Below are 21,765 nucleotides of genomic sequence, written 5' to 3'. Positions count from 1 at the left end.
GTTTATAGTTGCTGCAGGATCAGGTGTAAAGCCGTTCTGTATATTTAAACACTTTGAGGGTTATATTAATCATATAAGCAGCAGAACACTAGTTCTTGCCATGGTCTCTGGTCAGTAATCCATTTGCTTCCAGTCCTTTCTCTTTCCACTTGTAGCTGGGCAGATTTTGGTTCTGTTCACCTTCATCTCAGGGTCTTGTTTAGCATTTCTCATCACTATTGTTTATAAAACACTGGTCCTAGCCTAATATTATTGGTAACTTTCCAAGGCTCTGTTGTTGCTTCTTCTACATCCACCCTGTGCTATGTTTGGAGGGAGGCGGGAAGTTAGTGATTATTTTTTTAGGAAGGTTTTATGAAAATGTCATTAAACATTGTTTCTAGATTGTAGCTAAAAGCAGGTGTTACAGCTGGAGCTCACTCATTCTCCAGTACTTTTGTTCTCAAGCAAGATCTTACTGCTTCTGTTTGCTGAGAAATTACCCTGTTGCTTAAAACAGTTGGTAATGCATGTGCAAAGGCCTGGGAATTTTCCTGTCTAGACAGACAAATGCCAAAGACAGACAAATGCTCTCTCAATTTTAAAACCCCTCTGAGTTCCACAGCCCAAGGTAAGGGGAACAGTGTGTCTTGCAACCCTTTTCTGATGAGTCTCCAAGCTGCTAGCAAAGGACGTGCAGCAGTGTGGTAACCACCACGTTCTGACATGGGAACACCTCCACACCTTTCCCAAAAGTTCTAGGTTAACGGTATCTGTACCTGACACTTCCTACTTAAAAAACAAATCTCCTGCAGGCAACAGTGGTCTAACTTTTTAAAAATACTTTCTGTAATTCCTGTGCTTCTATGCATGTACAGTACATCCACAAGCCAAGGTGACTCTTTATTTAAAATACCACTTTTCATTTGAGGCTGAATTTCTCTCTTTTATGGCTTTGAGTAGAACTGTCCACCTTCCTGTCTGCAAGAAAAACATGAGCTTGTGTGTCTTTGTTTACATTGTTCACTGTACATGCATTAGTTAGGAAAAAGTGGTTGTGTGGGGCCAGATGCCCTTAGTAATATTGTCCTTTGGATGGGGATTAAAACCCTTATTTTTCAACCATCTTTTTTTTTTTTTTGGCCACTATTTTTTTTGCCACTATTGCCAACCTTTCCAGTTCACAGTGGCCGGATGAGAGGTGCTTGCTGAGTTTCTGTAGCTCCCAGTGATATTAGCTAGCATTGTAGAGGCCCAGTACTTCTGAAAATCAGGCCCTAGGGGAGAGACGTGTCTTTTGCTGGCTCTTGGGTGCTTTCTTAACATAGGTTCTACTGGGGATTTGGCGTTTTTAGCATCACCTCTGCACAAGCCATTCATAGAATGGATTTGAAGCCTATTTCCTTCTTGCTTTGAAATAATTGGAGGCAAAACTTGCCTCTCATTAGCTTTTATGCCCTGTAACATTTTAAACCCTGCCCCCAGCAGCTGGGAGGAGCAATTGCATGGAAAGTCCTGCTCAGCCCTAGATGGAGCATGCCCAATACAGATAGTCTGGCAGGTAAATGCTCCTAAGGTTCTAATCCTTATTGATCATGTGCAAACTAAGATGTTTCAGAAGTTTATAACTATTGCAAATTGTGAGTGCTCTCCACCTCAAGAAATGTCTCCTTTCCCTATCCCAACTCATTACTTAATCAGGCTTGTTGTAACACCATTGCTCCATTTAGAACAATGCACTTCAAGGTAAGTAATATTTATGAATAGTGGGCAGAAATGAACAGAAAAAGGCCATCCTGGCATCGTCAAGACAAGAGGAGACTGATGCCTGAGCCTAAGGAACATCTCCACCGACATGAACTGTTGATTACAACTCTGATCCCTTCAAGGTTTTCGTGTTACACCAACCATTTACTGCTCCTTGCATGGGGGGAAATCAATACCAGAAATTCCTGATAATGTGAAAGAATAGAATGGTAGTTACCTTAAACCAAGGAAGGTAGGGCTACATGGTTACAATGCACATTCAAGGGCACTGGAGAGATGAGGACTTGTTCTCTCCTGACTCAAAGCAATTTACTCTGTTATCTCATTTAGGTGTGCCTATCCTATACTGTCACTAGAGAAAGTAAATTTAGCTGATGGTAATTACTACCGACAGACAGACTGCATTGCTGATCAAAGGGCTTGTGCTGATACCAAAGCATTCACATATTCATAAATGTGAGGTAGCAGGATTACGGCCTCCTCATACCTGAAGAAGAAAGAGGCTGCCATGTTTTGATCTATTTAAACAAGGTGTAAACTTCTAACAGAGAGGGTAATGAACCAGTGGAACAATTTGCCTAGGGTCATGGCGGATTCTCCATGACTGACGATTTTTAAATCAAGATGGGATTTCTTTTCCCCTAAAGATCTGCTCTAGGAATAATGTGGGGGAAGCTCTCTGGCCTGTGTTCGGGCCTTGGAATCTATCAGTCTGTGAATGTGGTCTTGCCCCCTAATCCCACTATTGCAGAGCCCTGCAACTAGAACTCTTGGTGACTGGGGGTTTTGCTGGATTCCCTTTGCAAAGTCAGGTTGGAAACTTGCAACCAATCATTGTGCTGTCCTTTGGGTTGGTTTGTAACCACAAAAAGTGATGCTGCTGCACCAGGCAGGTTCAGATTTCACTGTATCTGGTTAATCTTTCCAATCATAAGATATGTACAGAAAGCAATCCAACTGCAGTTTAATAAAATAAAATCCTCTCTGAGGTATTTCCAAAGGGCATGGCCCACATTTAACCTAGCCATGGGCCCTGTCTCTGCTTTTGGGTTGTAAGGATTTTGCTTTGCCTGGCAGAAGAAATAATTACAATGGCTAACCAAGTTCATGCAGATGAGAAAAGATTATGCCTTAGATAAAATGCAGGTCTGGGACAATGCTGCCAGCATCCTAATCAACTTTACCTGCTGTCCTAGAGAGAGGAAACTCAGCACACTGCAGAAATACAATTTCAAACAAGCTCTGTCCAGTGCAAGCATTTTTCAGTCTCTCCACCTACACGGACTGATAGGGGCGCTATACACACGTAACTTGCCCTAGTGCAGCCTGTGTACCAAACAGCGAAGATATATCCTTATGTAAGGGATGCTGCTATAGAAAGAGCCCCTCTTACCCTTTGCTCTGTGGATCGGGATAATCTGGTTATAGAGTGGTAAGAACATCCCTCCCATCTTTAGTGCCTCAAAGCCAAACGAAATAAATTAAGCACAGAAGTATAGGTGGACTGTGTCTCCCTAACCAAGCAGTGGGGAGTGAGGGACATTCAAAACAGAAATTTTAACCATTTTAAAGGTCAGAATGGGCCATCTCGTGGTTCCTTCCAGTCCTATGATTCTGTGATTGTAATTGAGTCTGATCAGCTGCATAACATAGGCCAAAATTTCACCCAATACTTCCTGCATCAAGCCTATACCTTGTGGGTGAGCTAGATTTTATATAATATATATATTTGTAGAGCGACAGCCAGTCTTGATTTAAAGATTTCAAGGACTGGAGAGTCAACCACAGCCTTTGGTAAGTTGTTCTAATGGCTAATTACCCACACTCCAAAACTGCATTTTCTCTCCAGCCTTAATTTAGCTATCTTTAGTTTCCAGCCACTAGGTAATCTAACTTCAAGGTTCCAAATTGAAATGTTTGAAAGTCAGGAAACAGAAAAAGTTGTGATTCTGATAGTAATGTTAACTCAATTATTACATGCAGCTGTATTAAGCTGCACATTTAAAACCAGGAATAGAAAATGCAAGATGTACAGTATGGCTGAGTTAACATTGCTGTAACTAATTTTTCAACTAAATTTGTAACCTTAATATTACATTTAAGAATGTTTTTATTTTATCTCCCCTATTTTGCACACAAGAAAATCAATCCAGAGTCATTAGCTTTGAGGAAAATAGATGCCTTGAACAATAGATATGGGTTTTTGCCTGTAGAATTTGTAATCACCACATTGGTTTTTGAGTTTATCATCTCTACAAGAAGGAAAAACCTTTAGACGTTATCACTGCAGCTATTGCGCCGTCCTGTGGAGCCAGGGCATAACAATTGCAGTAGAGCGACTTTACATATAATGGGCCAAATTTTGCAGTCTTGAATTGAAACTCAGACAGCACTGCATTAAGATTTAACGAATCTCTTTAAGCAAACTCCCCTGGAATTCAGTCAGAATTTTGCTTGATTTAGGGCAAAGTTTGGCCAGGTAAGAGAGGTTATGGTGTTGACTACCTTGAAAACCAACCACATACGCACTACTCCCAATGCTTAGCCCTATGCTTGGATTGCACCTTCTGGTGTTACCAAACTTAATACTCTGTGTGTGCAAAAATGACTTTTCAAACACATAACTTGGTTATATTCAGGTGCAAACTGAAAGGGAGTCTTACTTATTCAGAATGAGCCAGCATGAAAGTTTTAAACTGTAGATTTCTGCCATTTTTGGCAGGTGGGAGCAAAACAACCCAAACAAATCACCAACAAAAAAACCCCACAACATGCACCAAAACAAACACAATTTGCTTAAAAGAAGTGTATGCTTTTTTTTCACCTACCCATAACACAAAAGCATCGGAATAAGTTTTGCTCATTAATTCCAAAACTGTTTGTTGTGTTGTGATGAAGAATGGATAAAAAATGATGTTCTAAATTAAAGTCTTGATGGTTGCCTCAATTTTGGGCTCATTATTATTCTTTTTAGGCTTTGTGCAATCCACTGGCTCTTCTGGCTTCCTAATTGAAACCTCCAATACTCGTTCATTTGGGATAACTCAACTAGTGGGTAGTCAGCAATTGCATAGAAATTTTTTCCATCTAGCAAATCCAGCACATTATCTGAAGGCCAAAAACAATGCTTTAAGGAGTTAGTTAAATCTTAATGCAGTGCTGAGTCCCAGCGCTAGTCACACAATATATTTTTAGTGCTTAACTCACTTTCTGTTGTGGCTTTGCCAGTTGCTTTTAACAGTAAGACCCTTAGCTATAAATTGGACATGGATCTTTCAGTGTCCAGCCTAACCAAAGCTGCATGTTGTCTGCCCCATATAGTTCAGCGATTGAAGATCATGTCCTTATCTCTGCTGGTGGGAACCCTGAGCAAACACCCTGCTTTTTTCTAATACCCTACATCTAATCGCTCTTGATCTTGATCTGTATCTACCATTGTGCCAGTTCAGGAGTAACCAACATAACAACTTTCCACCACCTCATCTTGTTTGTCCTGGAGCAACTGTGATTGAGCTCCAGGAGGCAGGCACTGTTTTCTTCCTGCTGAGGCATGATTGGACTCTCACTGACACTCTCAGCCCCTGATCACCTTCAAAAAGAAATCTGAATTTCTTTGCACATGAATGACAAAAGCACAAGGCCGTTGGCCTGCCCCTCTGCAAGTGCAGAGCGCTCGCTCTAGTTCATTCCTGTGCTGCTGCTACAGTTCCTCAGTCACACTAATCCTGCATTTCGTATGGGAGCAGGCACGTTTTCAGGATAGCCATGCTTCCTGGCTTGTGCTGCTTCTCTGATTGGTTGTCAGGTACCACTCTGTTCTCATCCTTGAGTACAATACACACAGACACAACGGTGAATTTTTATTTTCACTGCCAGAGAGATTTTTTTTTTTTTTTTTTTAATTTTCTACAGTGATTTTTGTTGGGTTTTTCTTGTCTCTGTCCAGAATCACTCAGTGCATTTAATTAGTTAGGAGATGTGCATTATACAGAGGAAATGTTCTTGAAAAGAACAATAAAATCATTATCAATAGACACGTCTGTTTACTCTTTGTGTGACTAAAAGGTGAATCTATCGCCTATGGCAATGTCCTGTATGGTGAAACAACCAGGGAAAAAACAGTGGCTGTCACCAAAATTCATACCAGGTCAGTGCACTCAGCATATGAAACTTTTTGGCAAAAGGCTAGAAAGAGAAGCAGCCGCAAGTTTTGCTTTCTGCAGCTGTATCTGACCCTGACCAATGGGCGCTGACGTCAAGGACTTTAACTCTGCTGTAGCAGCAAGCCCTTGAGTTTATATGACCATAACAAGGCTCCTTGCGTTCTCTGAAGGCCTGATCCAAAGTCCACTGAAGTCAACGTGAGTCTTTCTATTGACTTCACTCAGCTTCTGCATATTGCGTACCATAGGAATGCTAGATGGCTTTAGCCATCGTTTTACTTTTTAATATAATGGAGGAACTTGGACCAGGCAGCTGAAATGGAAGCAATGCAGTCTTCTTGGTTAATTCTCCTTCCTCCTGAGACTCATTGAGCATGCATCTGGGTACCCAACACAAAAAACAGTTGACAGTGGCCCTCCCCGGTCTTCCACCATACGCCCCCTCCCCAGCAATATGCCAGTCAAGAAAGATGAGCTATGCACCATTTGCTGAAGATCAGTATAAACTGGTTTACTGAGGCCAGTATAAACTGGGGGTTAGTGGGTGCTGGTTTTGCATAGAGAGATTGAGCAAAAGTGTCCTAATTGTCATGATGATGCTTGGTCTAGTGGAGTAGGAACTCCTGAGTTGTGTTTCTATTTCTGCCACTTTCACGTTCTCTAGCCTTGGGCAAGTGAGTGTGTGAATAGGCATTTACAGCTTCCCTATTTGTAAAACAGGGATATTAAAACCTACTTCTTGGGAAATTCTCTCCATTAGCTTATTTATATTCCTCTAGCACCCGTAGTGTCACAGGCACAGTTCAAAGAGCATAAGACTGTTCTTGCCCTGAGAAGCTTATAATTGGATGTCTCTAAAGTGCTACATAACTGACAAATATTACAATGGTGGGACCCAAGGGTGTCTGTCTAGTCTGCCAATCCTAGTTCCTTTTGCATTGTAGCTACAGTCTAGGCTTCTAGCCGTAGAGAATGTGCCACACATAGAAATGCTTATCACCTGTGTTTGAGACAGTTTTTCAACCCACAGACTTTTACCCCACTGCTGCTAGTGGCTATTTACAGATTTCTAGCTACCTGATTTTATCATTGGCACTGAACACTGCAGCTACATGACCCAAAAATCTTCAATGTGGAGCTTTTTGGAGCAAGCTTTGTCAAGCCAAATGTTTTTTTTTTTTTTGGTAAGTCTTAGATATATAACCTCCCTGGTGGTTACAGCCTTTGGTCACCCGGGAGGTTGTAACATCTTCCATTGCTATAGCGTCTTCCATACCAAATATTTGAGAGGGAATGTGGGCGAGATAATCTTTTATTGGACCAACTTTCTGTTGGCGAGACAAGCTGTACAAACTTGAAAGCATGTCTCTTTCACCAACAGAAGTTCCTTCACTAAAAGATATTACCCCATCCATCTTGGTGCTCTAACATCTTGGGGACCAGCAGCGCTACAGCAACTCTGCAATGCCACATATCTGTATGCCGCTTACATAGCGGGCTCCTGAAATGCAGCCCCCTCTGGGGTGGCAGCCAACTATCACCTGCACCAACCCTGTACAAAGCAGGGTGGGGATTATAGTTGCTTGTCTTCACAAGGAAGTTAATTTGGGTTAAGACAGGGTGTGGAAAAGCTCTTTACTCCAAATCCACAAAAGCAAAGTTGTCATAAGGCGCTCTCGTGCCAGAATAAATCCATCCACACAGAGAGCTAATCCGGAGCAGCTACTCCAGAGTGACTCTCCGTGTAGACAAGCTCTGGGGAGCCAGGTGTAGACATGGAACCCAGGTGTCCTGGTGCCTCTGCTCTGACCCCCTGGCCAAGGTGCCCTGGAGGGACCCAGGAGTCCGGGTTCACCCACCCCCAGGGCAGCCCACGCCCCGCCCAGCTCAGGGGGCGAGACGCAGCAGGCTCGCGGGGCCGGGGAGACGGGACCACCTGGCCGCCGCCCCAGCGATTCGCCGGCTGGTGGGCGGGACTGTCTTTGGTGGAGTCGGCCCGAGCGATTGGCTGGCGGGGCGCGGTGATTGGCAGCAGCCGGCGCTAGGAGGGAGCGGCGGGGGCAGCGGGCGGGCTCCAGCGCTCGGAGTCGGAGGGAGGGGCCCGCTCGCGCAGTGCCCTGCCAGGTACGGGGCGGGCGGTCACTGCTCACGGGCCTCCTGCCCCGCCCCCTCAGACGCCCTCCACCCCCACCCCCCGGCCCTTCTGCCTCTGACCCCTTCCCAGCAGCACCCCCACGGCCCTCTGCCCTACATGCAACGTCCCCCTGGCTTCTCTGCCCCAGACCCCCCGTCTCACCCCCCCTCTCTTCTGCCCCACATTCCTCCACTGCCAGTCATGCTCCAGGCTCCTGGGGCTCTCTAGGTGTTGCTGCTCCCCACCCCCCCGTGCAGGGCCCCCCCCCCAATGCTGGCATTTTCCTTTCTGGGGACCCCTGCCCCTTCCTTTTTGGATCCTGGCCCCCATCCTGCAGTGCTGCTCTTGCTCCCTGTGGGAGGGCGGGCAAGGCTTGCTGCAGGGCAGCAGTGTTTTCAGCCACCCCCCCCGCCCCTCCCTTCTCCTGCCGCCTCTCTCCTTTCTGCGGGTGTCCCTTCCACCTTGCAAAGATCTCCCGTCACTGCTGCTCCCAGCTTCCCAGAGGGTGTTGACCTCCCTCAAAGAGCAGCTTTGGTGACCTGCTTTAATACACCCCCTTTCCCCCATATGAACCCACCCTGCTCCTTCTAACACTTACTGGATGAGATTCAGGCCTGGGGATCTCCAGAGGCTGATTCCCCAGGGCTCGACCACAGCACTTGGCCTTTTCCAACCCTCCTGCCTCGTTTTCTCTCCTTCGACCATTTCCTTCCCTTTAGGTCTGTTGGTGTGTGCATTAGCACAGGGCCACCGAAGTTTCTTTCAATCCTCTTTGTGGTAAGGAGCCTGGGCAAGACTCATTTGAACTATTCCTCGCCTGTTGTGCTGCCTGCAGCGTTTTTACGCTCTGCATCTCGGAGTTGGAGACTGTTGCAGCGATGGGCACCTTAGAAATATCTGGAGATGCTGAAATGTTGGGTAGATCTAAGGAGGGTTGTATTTTCTTATCCCTCTTTTTCTTGCCCAGCTTCCATATTATGTGGCTTTAGAACAGGACATCTGATTTAGTCTTAGTTCTGAGACAACTGCTGGAGACTGAATTGCCCATTTGGATTACTGGAACTGGAGCAGGGATCCCATTGTCACTTACTCCATGTGAAGTTAAGCCTAGTGATTCTGCCATCAGAGGGAGGAGCAAGCTACCTCTGCTAGGAGCTAAAAATCTGTAGCACGAGGAGGGGATTATTGTGCTGTAAATGAAAGGTTTCAGACGGCTTCTTCTGTGTTTGTCTTCTAGAATGCCCAAGTCCAAGGACCTTGTGGAAACAACCACTTCAGACAGTGGCTCCGATGTGGAGAATGAAAAGGTATCGGTATACTTGGGGAATAAGGCTGACTGCTCCCACACATCGTGGTCCTCTCCTATGCACACTTTCTTCCAGTGGAAAAAAGTGGCAAAGTTCTAGGTGCTTGAGCTAGTCCTCTGAGGGCATGCCAACAGCAATCTGAATTCCAGTGTACTCACTTAGTTGGCGCCACTGTAGTGAGCCAACTCTGTAGTGAAAGTCAGCAACTGAGTGTCCATTCCATGTCAGACCACTGCTGAAGTTAGGTTGCTCATCGGCACTGAGGCAAACCCTATGCTTACAACAAACGCCATGGGCTCGATTGTTTGCATGCATGCATGCAAAGCAGAAGTGGCTTTGGGGTTTTTCTAATGTGACTTGAAAAGTCACAGCAGACGAGGGGAGAGGAATTTTCCCCCCTTGCTTTCCAGATCTGAATGGCTTTTAGTCTGAAAAAATGTAATCCTGTAAAGCAGGGGTTCTCAAACTTTTTTTTCTGGGACCCCCTTTGAAAATATTTCCGCTATGACAACCCCTCCCCCAAAAGTGATGACCTCGCCCCATGCCACCCACATCCCCATGCCATAGTACCCTTACTTCTGCACTGCTGCTGAGGGCGGCACTGCCTTCAGAGCACCCAGTCAGCAGCCTCTGTTCTCCAGCCACCCATATCTGAAGGGCTCTGGCCGTCAGCCATGCACAGGGCTGACAGCTGCAGACACAGCATGCCTGGGGGCTGACCGCTCACAACCCCCCACCTCCTATAATAATCTCGTGACCTCTTGAGGGGTCCTGACCCCCAGTTTGAGAACTCCTGGTGTAAAGGTTGTATCAAAACACAGCCACACAAGGGTAGGGTGAAGGGTGCGCAGACAACTTTAATTCTAGCACTTCCTAACTTTTGATTTTACAGCCTGAATGTTCCTTTAATGTAGTTTTTAATGTAATTATTAATAGTTTTGTCCCGGTCTACTGACTGCAGTCTAGTTTTAAGAGGTTGCAGACAGGGTTAGCTGAAGTACTGCTGGTGGTGTTAACATTAGAATGCCATTTTATAAACCTTCTGGGATACTATTGCAGTTAGTATGTCTTGCTGAAGGGGCTGTGGGTGGCTTATCATCCGATCCCATCTGATGTAATGTGTGTAAATCCTATTGTTTGAACCATCTAGAAGCCCCATAGGTTTGAGAGCTAGATTAATCACGGCGGGGGCGGGAGAAGGAGTGGCTAATTGTGACCTCTTCTTTACAGAAAAGAAAAAAAGAGATGCCCTCCAAGCCAGAGAAAAAGCTGAAAACTGAGGCCAAAACTTCCAAGGTGGCAAGGAAAAGTCGGGGGCAAGACAGTGAGGAGGAAGGCATGTTCCAGGTATTGGTGGGAAGGGAGAGAGTCAGGTATTACAAACAAATCTTCCTCTGCCAGTTCATTCAGATCCCACCCCCACCATACACACATCCATGTGCACCCAAACATTTCTATCCGTTCATTTCTTAGCTAAATCAGAATTCTTTCTTGGTTTCTTGCATTTGTGTATCTTGTCTCTCTCCAGTTAAATACAATCTGTGCTGACCCCATGGAGTTTCAATTAATGAGATCAAGTAATATGGAGTGTAGTTAAATATAGGTATATGAAGCTGGTTGTAGCCTGCCTCAACTCAAATCCAGACCTTTCTTTAACTGTGGTTTAATATCTTTGCAGATTGGGAAGATGCGCTATGTCCGAGTGTCCTGCTTTAAGGGGAAAGTCCTCGTGGATATCCGAGAATTCTACATAGATAAAGATGGGGACAGTAAACCTGGGAGAAAAGGTAACCGGACATCTCCACTAGGTGGCACTTATGCATCATGTCAGGCTCATTTCCAATACAATTAAAATCATGAATGAGTCTAAGGCAGGAGCTGGAACCTTGACATGATTCTGGAATGACTGATTTCAGCATCTTCTGAAAGTCTCACCTATTCCCACTGCCATTTGATGCTGGGAAGTGAGCAGCACGGCCCCATGATGGGCTATTAATGAAAGAGCAGCCAGCACTGTGACCTTAGTCTGTGAACCTTGGCTCCCTGCCTCTTTCTGAAGGGGGATTTCAACTGAGCAAGGACATGAACAGTAGGTAAGCTGAATATTAGATGAAAGGCAGGAGATGGAACATGATCGAAGATGGAGTTATTCCGATAGCCAGCACAAGGCTCCACTGTGCAGGAATGTAGTACCTCAATTTAACCCAACTTCACCCTCCTTGCTCCCTTTTTCCCCCTCCCCAACTTCCAGGGGGCAAGCGAGTATGTGAAATAAGACTGGCCAAACACCAAAGGAAAGTAGAAAATGGCATCTTACACACTGACTCTCCAGTCTCCAGCTATTGACTGACAAAACTAAGTATACATTGAAGTAGCAGTGGTGGCCTGTTAGAACTCTGGGGTTGTACAGTGTAACCTGCATTCACCCTAATCTTTTAACCATGGAAGTGCAGTCATCGGGGACTGCAGGATCCCAGAATATGATAGTCTATATCAGTCTGAGCAGAAACTGGAATTTCATAATCCCTCCAGGCGATACCTCTATATCTATAATGCCGTATGCTGCATTAAGTGCATACCTCAGGCTATGTACACACCGATGGCAGCAAATTCACCACCATCAGATAGATTTTTCTGGATCGATTGAGTGGCAGTGAAGACATGCTCAATCGATCCAGAAGTCGATCTATTAAAATCCCCTCCAAAAAAAGCGTAGCATTGTGTCGACAGCGTGTGAAAGGGAAGTAACTCCTGTCGACTGCCACCGAATTTTGCCCTCAGGCTTCTGGCAAGTTGCCCAGTGTGACCCTCAGTGGAACAGAGTTTGGGTGGCCCTTTGTTAAGGAGCCATGTGGTCCTTGCAGTAACATGATCTGACTGGGTAATTTTTATATGAAACCAACAAAAGAGGAAAAGAGCACAGAAAGTAGTTGAAAGGCAGCTATGGAACAGGGGCATCATTCACTCCAAAACTTCTCTCCCACTACTGAGTTACTGTTCATTCATGGCCCTTTACATGGCAACTTTCCGCCTGACAGTGATTTGCTTAGTTGATTCACTTGACTCGAAGTTCCCAGGCCACATCTGTAAGTCATTCCACTCTTCTGCCCTGTGTGTTGGGGTATTCAGCAGAGATTCAGTTACATGAAACTTCCCAGGAACCGTTCAGTTCTCATTATTGATTTTGTGTCTCTGCAGATGAATTTCTTTCAACTTGGTTTGCCCTTCGAACACTAAACATGGTTTACCCTCCAGAAATTAATTTCCTTCAAAGAAATTACTACTGTACATTACTCACTTAAAGCGAACAGCTTATCCTATAATGAAAGGCAAGGAACAGATCCCAGAAACCTTTCTGTGCCAATCTGGGGGAAGTGGGAGACAGAAGGGGGGGTTAAACTCTTTGCAGCATATAGGAAACTCACCCAGTATACAAGACCGAAGATCTGTTCATCTGATACTTAGAACTTGGTCTGTAGAGGAATGTTCATGTGAATGTTGTCTCTCTTCTATTTTAATGCAGAGTGTCTCTAGCCACTGATATTTTGTCTAGAACTTAATAAAATTTGTGACTAAATGTCAGGACATGTTTCCTGAGCAAAAGTAACAAGTGGTCAGCATCTGGGTGGAACCAAATTGGCATCTCCGTTGCCATGTTTATTTTCCATGGAAAAAGCCAATTACATCAAGTCGGCTTTATCTCTGTGGGTGGTTATTTAGCTCCTGCCTAAGGAGCTAAAAAGAATCCAATTCCTCCAAGTTTAGGCTATCATAGTGAATGTTGTCAGTGGTAGATTTTGTAACTGAAATTACAGTTGCTCAGATGACAGTGTGCATTACCCATTTGGCCAGCACAAAGGATGGTGCTCTAGTTCCTGGACAGGAACTGGGAGTTAGGACACCTAGGGTTTGTTTCCAGCTTTGCTATGACCGTGGGCCATTTACTGGTGTACCCCTCTTTACCTCCACTTCCCCATCTGAAAAATGTGGGATACCATCTCACGAGAGCATTGCAGCTTTCCGTATTTATGTGGTACAAGATGAGTATCACAGAAGCACACATTTCACAGATGCTAGAGTGTTAGCATGGAGACACTTCACTTAAAAGGCTGCCTCAGTTTCTGTTCTGAGATCTGATTCAGATCATAAATTTCCCTTCTATAACTGCCTTGGTGGAGCCACCTTGGCTGTGGAACTTGCTGATGATGCTCTGCCTGGCTCTGCGGTCATGGCTCTGTAATCCTTCTCCTTTGCTGTTTCTAGGTATTGCCCTATCTGCTGAACAGTGGAACCACTTGAAGGAGATCATTCCAGATATTGATGCTGCAGTCAAGAAATTCTAAGATGTAGTTTATTTAAAATCCTGTATTTTTCCTGTTTTTCTTTTCCTAATTGCTATTCTGCATTTGATTCTCTCCTCGGGGGAAGGGTTTGTTTGTTTAGATTGTGATAATGCTCCAGGGGCTAGAAATTGCTGTAAGGTTTTAAAATATAATGTGGACCAAACTCATAAACCTAGATTCGGTTTTGCAAAAAGAGAGGTTAGCAGCTTCAGCCCCTTCCTTTCCCTGATGCCTTGTCTAGCCAGTGAACCTGTCAGTGATCTGCTGCATGGAAGAAGCCGACTCTAATGGGCATCTCCTGAGCTAAATGGCTATTGACTATCATGCAGAGCTGTCTAGCTGCTCCGCATCTGTTGCAATCTTCCACTTGGCTGAATGTTTAGTAAGGAGTTTAGTCCAGCTACTTACTTGCCACCCTTCCACCTCATCTAGGCTCTGGAAACGCTGCATACAGCATTCTGGCTACTTCAGTCGCTTTTGTGTTTGGAATACTTCCTGCCCCCTCCTTTCCTCCCCCTTGAAGAAGGGGATTGCAGCATTTCAGCAAGGAAAATAGGCATAGAGGATGAATATGCACAATAAATTTGTTTGCATTACAAAAAAATGTGTGGTCTTCCATGTTGCTGATAACCCTGTTTTGTCCTCTCAGTTGTGTAATGGTGTCAGATTTCCCTTCCAAAGGGAAAATGAGTGGTTGAGCACTGGCCCTACCTTAGAGTTTAATCTCTTTTTTTTTTTTTAAAAAAACCACTTTTTTTGCTATACAGAATTGATGAGATACCTATCTTGGCAGAATATAATAAGTAGTGCAGGCCACCAAAGGCCCCTAGCTAGATCATATATTCTGTCAGAGGGGCAGTAATTACTAAATAAGCTTACTAATTACTAAAGAGGGAAATTAAAAGCCTAAGAAGGGAGAACTTTCTTTCCCCCTGTGAAGAGGAAAATCACAATAAAACTAGCCGGGTCCAACACTGAACGGGTAGCATGAGTGTTTCCGTTATTTAAGACTAAACAAACTTTAATACCATTAATCAACTGGGGGACAAGCAAAACCTCTCAGCATCTAGTGCTCACATTCTATTTTAGGTGCTTATATCGCCCTTGTTGCCATAGTATCTGAGCTCCTTCCACTCTTGAATCTATTTATCCTCACAATCCCCCTGTGAAGTAGGGGAGTGCTACTATCTGTATTTTACAGATGGGAACAAGGGTCAGAGCCTCAAATGTATTGCAGTTCCTAACATCTATTGATTTCAGTGGGAGACATGGTTCTAAATACTGATCTGGGCCTGAGTGACTGCCCAGGGACACAGAGGCAGTCTCTGATAGAGCAGGGAATTGAACCTGGCTCTCCCAAATCCTAAACTAGCCTCCTAACTACTGGGCCATCCTTCCTCCAGCTGGATGCGAGCCCCACTCAACCCTTTTCTGTTCTAGCAATCAAGAGCATGCACCTGGGTACCAGAATCAATTTACAGCATATCTGACAGCCACCATGTTTTATGCTGCAACCTTCCTTCTGCAGCCATTGCTAATACATGGGGTCATAAAACACTCCTCGGTCAGAAGCTAAAGGTAAAAGAAAAGATGGAGGAAGAAGAGGAGAGGGAAAGGGAAATTGCCTGGAGAATGACAGGAAGGCAACAGGGAGCTCAGAGTAGAACAGTAAAGTGAGTGTCTAGGAAGAAAAAAAAAGATGAGTATATGGAGTGAGTCTGGGTAATTCTGAGAGTAGTCAGGGCAGTTGAACCGGCGATGGAGATGAATAAGAAAGTGTGGGGGGAGGAGGTGCAGCACTGGCAGGAGTTTCGTTATATGGCACCCAGTGTGTGCTAGGTACTTTACAAAATGGTGTGGTCTTTGCCCCAAGGATCTTGCAGTCTAAATGGACAGTGTGCTGAGGCTGTGCTGTATCACCTAGCAGGGGCAGCACAAGAGTCAGAGTCCAGGCTGGAATAGGGTAAAGGTGACTTTAAGTCATTTTTCTCCATCCCTAACGGGGGCCTGCTCAGACAGCTGATGTAGTTCCCAGCAAAGGTTAGTGGCTCTGTGAGGTCCTGCCCCAGAGTGTCCCTGTATTTGGGGCTGTGCAGAAAAGACACTAATTTGCGGTGGTGGGTGGCTATCTTATAAACAAGGACCTGTTGGAGACAAGAGTTTGGGTGACACTCCATGTATATGAATACAGGTATGAGTGCTGCCTAGGGGTTAGAGCAGGAGAACCAAGGCACAGATAGGCGGAATTGCTTAAAGTCGCACACACCAAAATAGTAGCAGTTAGGAACAGAACCCAACTCTCCAGCTGCCCCAGAATGTGTCTTGACCGAAAGACCATCATCCTTCCTCCCTGTACCTCCTGTAGTAATTTTATTGTGGTCAGAAAGAGGAAATAAACATCAGATAAGTAGGGCTTAAAATTTAACTCAGTAAAATGGCCCCAAACTAAACTTTGTTAGCAAAATAAATGCTGAAGAACATTGACGTTCACAATTCTGAGCTCATGCAAATTTTATTATTTTGGGGTGGGGGGTACTGTGGATTTGAGATTGTTTTGGTTTTTGTTGGCTGGCTTTTTCCTCGGTTGAAAGCTGGAAGGAGCACTGAAAAAGTGGTGAATTACTGAAGTCAGTGAACAGCCCTGTACTTCAGGGTATAATGTAACAAGGTTTGTTTTTTTAACATCCTCCAGGAACAGCTGTTTCTGATCAGGAAGATACCCAGCAGTTATTGATGGATGTTTGTTTCCAATCCACCCACTGTAAAAATACAACTTATGCTTATAAACTCCCAAGATTTAAAACTGGTTTGTTTTTGTTTTGTTGCATAGATAAAACTATTTAAAAGACCATTTATAATTGGTCCGGATACATAATAGAGGTGAACAGTAGATATCTGGTAAATAAGCCAAGATGTAAGCATGTTCATATTTCCTATGCTCTCCTCCACAAAGATGTTTTCTAAGCTATTGGCTTGGCAGTTCTTGATCAATTTCCCTGCAGTACCTTAGCTCCAGAATAGATACAATTGTTTTGCATGAAGGAGCAGGTATTTTACTGTGATATAACAACCCTGCTTGAAAGTCTTCTGCTCGGAGTGCCTACCTACTTCCTCTTTCCTTGGGGATGATGGATGCGGGAAGACGGACTGTTTGGCTATCTTGATATCTAGTACTTTCTGTAAGCTGTTGCAAAGGCTCTTGTTTGTGATACAGACTCTGTAGAGTGTGCAAATCACAAATATCCACCTCACGTTCTTTCTTTTCTTTGGTGCCCTTAGGGGCTGTGGGATGTTTGTAGGATTTTCTAATGTAAAATGAATCTTACAAATCTAGAACCTGATCTCCAAACCCTCACTGACTCCAGTGTCAGAGGACAGAGCCTCTAGATCTATTGGCTTAAGCTCACCTGTAAATAAAAGTAACAATGCTTTCCTGCCCTCACATTGCTGACAGATGCTGAAAAGAACTTGGGATCAAATCTGGGTTTCAATCATCTGTAATGTCCTTTCATTAGTAGTGAAACTTCTTTCACTGCACTGTGCCGGGTTTCCTTTCACCCAACAACTTTTTAAAGGGCTGCCTTTCCTTTTAGGTTTTGACAGAATCTGCTCTGTTCTTCTTAGTGCACCATCATCCTCAAGTGTGTGTTAGCCTCCTTTTCTGTGCCTCTCTGCAGTCTTGTCTCTGTCTAGTGTGAGAGACTTGTTCTCGGCAACTCGGCACTAGTTTTCTGGATCTCCTTGTCTTGTTGACTTTCCAGTTTCATTCAAAAACCAACCAGATCTTTTCCCCTTTGCATATGTTTACTGCATTCCTGTCTCCCTCTGATATTCATAGTAATTCTACAACTATTATCTTGTATTATTTATTCCTTAATCCTGTTGCTCTGATATATAATTCTGTACCTTATTCTGTGAACTGTTCTGGGAGCACTAACTGACAGCTGCTATATTTTATTATTTACCAGCAATATTTCTCATTCCTATCTTACTCTGCAGGCCGTGATGATTGTATTATTTCCATCTCTGGGCAGAGTGACCCCAAAAGACATTGGATATGTTCTTCCCATGGTTAGACTCTTCACTGCTTGGATTAGTGGCTAGGCTTGTGCTGGCAGATCTCTTGTGGTCTGTGCAACAAAGGACTGTGGAGAGAAGTGAATGTTGTTTGTGGAGGGGGCGTTGCGTTTTCATTTTTATTCTGATTTTTAGGGATGATGTTGGCTTCCAAAGTCAAAAAACCTCTCGGGAGACAGCCCTGATTGCTGTTCTGTCACTAAAACTCATTGAGAGATCTGGCCATGGCCCATGGACTCTGGTCAGGTTACATACGCCAGTACGGCCTGCCTCCATTTGATTGAAAACCCTGGCTGCAAACTCCACAATTGCTATACACGGTTCTCTCACCTGCCAACCCAGAGGAGAGGAGATTCAGGTGTGGGGGCAGCCAGGGCTGAAAGAAAAACGGTCTGAACTGCAGCATGTGTTTGAGCTGGGAGTTAGGGGAATAGCAGATGGGGGTTTCCTGCTAAGCATGAGGAGAGGGCAATCGGTAGCGAGCGCTGGCCAAGGTTGAGCTAACTGGGGGTGACCCTGGTTCCCCAAAGGGACTCATGTAATTATCCCCACCAAATTCCCAGTTCACACTGTGTCTTACTGGGTACTTAACCATAAACCTTGCACTAGCATTTCACCCTCTACCTGGGGGGGGCGGCACCCCCTGCAGCTACAGGTTTGACAACACTGAACCAGCTCTGAGGCTGTACCGCCACTGGGGGTAGGAGTCCGTCACTCTTACTGTCTGGGTTAAATCAGACTTGAAAGAGTTGGCAGTATTTGATCTTGCCTGCACTTGGGGAGAGTAACTCAGTATGAGTGGGCAGGTGTGAGTGAGTGTGTGTGGCGGGGGCGGGAGGGGGAGTTGCTGAGCAAGCTGTTGCATTGCCTAGTGTGAAGATGTGTTGCATTAGATAATGTGTTCCCCTCCTCCCTTCTTCAAATCACTGCTTCCGTTTATCTGCAGGATTCAGAGAGAGAGTCCTGGAAGGTGACAAAAAAGCTTCTAACAGAGCCACAAAGCCGGGTTTTTTTGATGCCAGCATCACACTCCTTCTGCAAAGCCTTTTGACCGGATATTTGCAGCACCTCCAGCTCCTGCTGAAGTCAATGGGTTCTCAGCACCTCTGCCAATCATTCCGTTTGTGTTTAAAACAAACAAGCGCCCTCCCTCCTTCCGAACCCTAGGGTAGATAAGCCATTTATCTTCAGCAGTGCGGTGGAAGAATGCCAGGCTAGGACGCATGGGCATGGAGATATGAGCTCTGCGGTGCCACAGAAGCAATGCACATGGGTGCTGTGCTGGGATAACGGGCCTGCGTCCACAGGTAACGAGGAGGCCCGCCAGCCCATGTCCCAGGGAGACTGAGGGTGCGTGTTGAGCTGCACGTCAGCGCTAGCAGATATATTTGCCAGGCCGAAGGTAGAACTGCATCCCGTGAGCAGTGTACAGTGTGAGTCTGATAACACAATTATAAAAAAAAAAAAATCCCTTTTCACATTGGTCAGGGGAACCCATCTTGCTAGTGAAACTGTATTTAAACATGGTTAGCACTAGCAGCTTCAACCCTTCAGGAGTTGTCTGGACAGGGCCTAGCTGGGGCAGACCAATTTTATAAAGAGAATTGAACATCCCCAGGGAAACTGTCCCATACTGCATGTTGGCTTCTAGCTCCCTTCGGCCTCAACATAACACACCCAAACTGCTCTGTGTCATAGGGCGTGATTCCACTGTCTTACCACCTCTCTCCTTCTTTGGGCAGGGCCTTGATAAATAAACCGTCTAGCCTGTATTGCCTCTCCGCCTACAGACAATGGGGCTACAGTAGCATTGGGGAGGGGGAAGGGCATGATCAATGCCGTTTCAGACAGTGATTCAGTAGGAAGATATTCCTTTCATCCGGCCTTACCTCTCAGCTGCTATACAAATCACGATTAGACCTTTCTTTTGTAGAAAAGGCTAGGGTCTGTTGTGCCACCAACAGCGGGCGCATAGACTCTACAGTTGTAGGAACCTTGGAATTACCAAACACAGCAGCTCCTCTTACAATCTCAGAGCCATGGGCTTGATTTTTCACGGGTGCTGAGCATCCAAAACTCCCACTGGCTCCATCTGGGGCTTGGTACTTCTGAAAATTAGGCCCTACATCTTCAACACACACTGACCACACACACAACACAACACACACAACACACATCTTCAACACACACACGCTTTCCACTGACCACCTCCCCCCAAAATCTTTAGGTTTCCTGCTTGTCCATGAAGAGGCAGCTGAATCTGTGTGATCCCGGTTGCCTGCTTTTTTGTGGCCTTCTTACCCAAGCTGCAGGTGCTTTTGGGTCTCTAGATTATGTAGGGTGTCCTCTTTTCCCCTTTGCATGGTTCTGGTTTGTGGGGCTTCAAGTCCAGTCTGAACTGTGTTGTGTTGTAAATCGGGCTCCTGTGTTTTGCAGAGCTGTGGGCTGTGCCCATCCCTGAAGTACTCTTTCCAGTCTGCACAGGCCTGCACGGTTTCAATGCCGGCTGCACTGCATGTTCTAGATTGTCTCTCTCTAGCCGAGCGGAGCCGATTTACACAGCACACCCTTTGCAGGCTGAGAGGTTCTGGACTCTCTTTCCTATTGTCAGCATGATTCTGGACTCTGCTCCCCTCAGCATAGGACTAGATCCGCCCCCTTCACTCCCCCCAGCCTGTTTGATTTTCCAGGCTGTGTCATTCTGGACTGCATCCTCTTCCTCCAGCCTGCGAAATTCTAGACTGGGCATGCCATGCTTCAGCCTGTTCTGGATCGTGCCCTTCCACCCGTCAGGGTAGGCTTTGGTCACCTCGGTTCTGCCCAGCCTGCATGGATTCTCCTAGACCTCATTCCCAGCTCTAGCCGGCAGGCTTTCTCTGGAATGGAACGAAAGGCCCGTGGGGTACAGATCTCTGTTCCTTCCTGCTGTACTGGGAGTTCCTCTTCCCAGTTTGCGAGGGGCAGGACTTGTTCCTCCCCCGCCCCCCTTTATCTTCAGTATTATTCTCCGCTCTGGAGACTGGATGGAGGGTTTGGGTTCGAAGGCACATTTCTCCGTGTTCTCTCCGGGGCAGGGGGGGCCGGTTTTATTCTCCCTTGGGGTGCAAGGCTTCTCCGGCTGGGGGAGCAAGGAGGCATTCACTAAGCTTCCACTCTGCCTTGCTCCGGTTGCTGCCACCCCCATCCCCATCCCCATCGGTTGCCCTGATGGCATGGTTTGCAGTCCGGTGCTCCTTGCCCCCCATCCCCCCGCACTTGCCTGCAGCAGGGGCCCTGCCTCCCTCTCCAAGACCGGGTGCATTGACCGCATGGTTTGCAGGCTAGCACCCTGCAGCCTGGGCAGCCCTGGGGCACGGCCCCCGCCTCCCCCTTCTACAGGGCGCCTTGACGGCCCGGTTTCCAGCCCCAGGCGGGCTTGGCCTCCCCTTCCCAGGGTGCCCGGCTCCTAGCGGCTGCAGCTCCCCTCCGCGCCCGCCAGGTGTCCCTGTGGAGCGGCTCTTTGTGGTCCTGATGCTGCCGCCGCCGCCGCCGCCGCCGGCTGCTGAGCCCTTTCCAGCTGAGAGCTCTTTCCTCCCCCGTCCGCTCGTTCCGTCTGCATCCTGCGCCGGGCTCGGGGAATGGCCAGACTCACCGAGGGCGAGGCGAGGAGGCAGCAGCAGCAGCAGCAGCAGCCGCAGCTCCTGCAGCCCAGAGCCTCCCCCATGAGCAGCAGCAGCAGCAGCAGCAGCTCGGACCCCCCCGCGCAGCCGGACAGCATGAAGGACCTGGATGCCATCAAGCTGTTCGTGGGGCAGATCCCCCGCAACCTGGAGGAGAAGGACCTCAAGCCCCTCTTCGAGCAGTTCGGCAAGATCTACGAGCTGACGGTGCTCAAGGACCGCTACACCGGCATGCACAAGGGTGAGCTGAGCTGAGCCCCCCCCCCCCCCGCCTGGCCCTCCCCCTCCATCCTCCCTTCCAGCCTCATTTCCCCCTCTCTTCTCCATCCTCCCTTC

The 21,765-nt window shown here is 46.4% G+C and overlaps 2 protein-coding genes across 3 annotated transcripts in view; both read left to right on the top strand.

Moving 5' to 3' along the window:
- The first annotated feature begins 7,803 nt into the window (after window positions 1-7,803).
- On the top strand, window positions 7,804-14,430 carry LOC137157354 (activated RNA polymerase II transcriptional coactivator p15-like). 2 transcript variants are annotated; one of them, XM_067554634.1, is made up of 6 exons: window positions 7,804-8,033; window positions 8,763-8,820; window positions 9,281-9,350; window positions 10,581-10,697; window positions 11,029-11,137; window positions 12,549-12,993. In XM_067554634.1, exons 3-6 carry the CDS (start codon window positions 9,282-9,284, stop codon window positions 12,650-12,652), a joined length of 399 nt encoding a protein of 132 aa, XP_067410735.1. In that variant the 5' UTR covers window positions 7,804-8,033; window positions 8,763-8,820; window position 9,281; the 3' UTR covers window positions 12,653-12,993. The 2 variants fall into 2 exon arrangements, with proteins under 2 accessions (XP_067410735.1, XP_067410741.1); XM_067554640.1 differs by lacking the exons at window positions 8,763-8,820; window positions 12,549-12,993 and adding an exon at window positions 13,614-14,430 and having other exon boundaries at window positions 7,890-8,033.
- Window positions 14,431-21,285: 6,855 nt separating this feature from the next.
- The window catches only part of CELF5 (CUGBP Elav-like family member 5), a 62,013-nt gene continuing 61,533 nt past the window's right edge, over window positions 21,286-21,765 (top strand). The window contains exon 1 of the mRNA XM_067558631.1: window positions 21,286-21,670. Within this exon, the coding sequence (XP_067414732.1) occupies window positions 21,388-21,670 (283 nt within the window). The 5' untranslated portion in view covers window positions 21,286-21,387. The remainder of the gene's footprint in view (window positions 21,671-21,765) is intronic.

Source organism: Emydura macquarii, unplaced genomic scaffold (genome assembly GCF_026122565.2).
Source record: "Emydura macquarii macquarii isolate MOO-44397 ecotype Brisbane River unplaced genomic scaffold, CSIRO-AGI_Emac_v2 contig_306, whole genome shotgun sequence".
NCBI classification, from domain to species: Eukaryota; Metazoa; Chordata; order Testudines; family Chelidae; genus Emydura; species Emydura macquarii.
This window is presented reverse-complemented; position numbering and strand designations above follow the sequence as displayed.

Bases quoted from the DNA above. Each gene is read 5' to 3' on its own strand.
- LOC137157354 (XM_067554634.1), top strand. From the start codon at position 9,282: ATGCCCAAGTCCAAGGACCTTGTGGAAACAACCACTTCAGACAGTGGC. The intron at 9,351-10,580 runs GTATCGGTATAC...TCTTCTTTACAG, and splicing joins CCGATGTGGAGAATGAAAAG to AAAAGAAAAAAAGAGATGCC. The intron at 11,138-12,548 runs GTAACCGGACAT...GTGTCTCTGCAG, and splicing joins CAGTAAACCTGGGAGAAAAG to ATGAATTTCTTTCAACTTGG.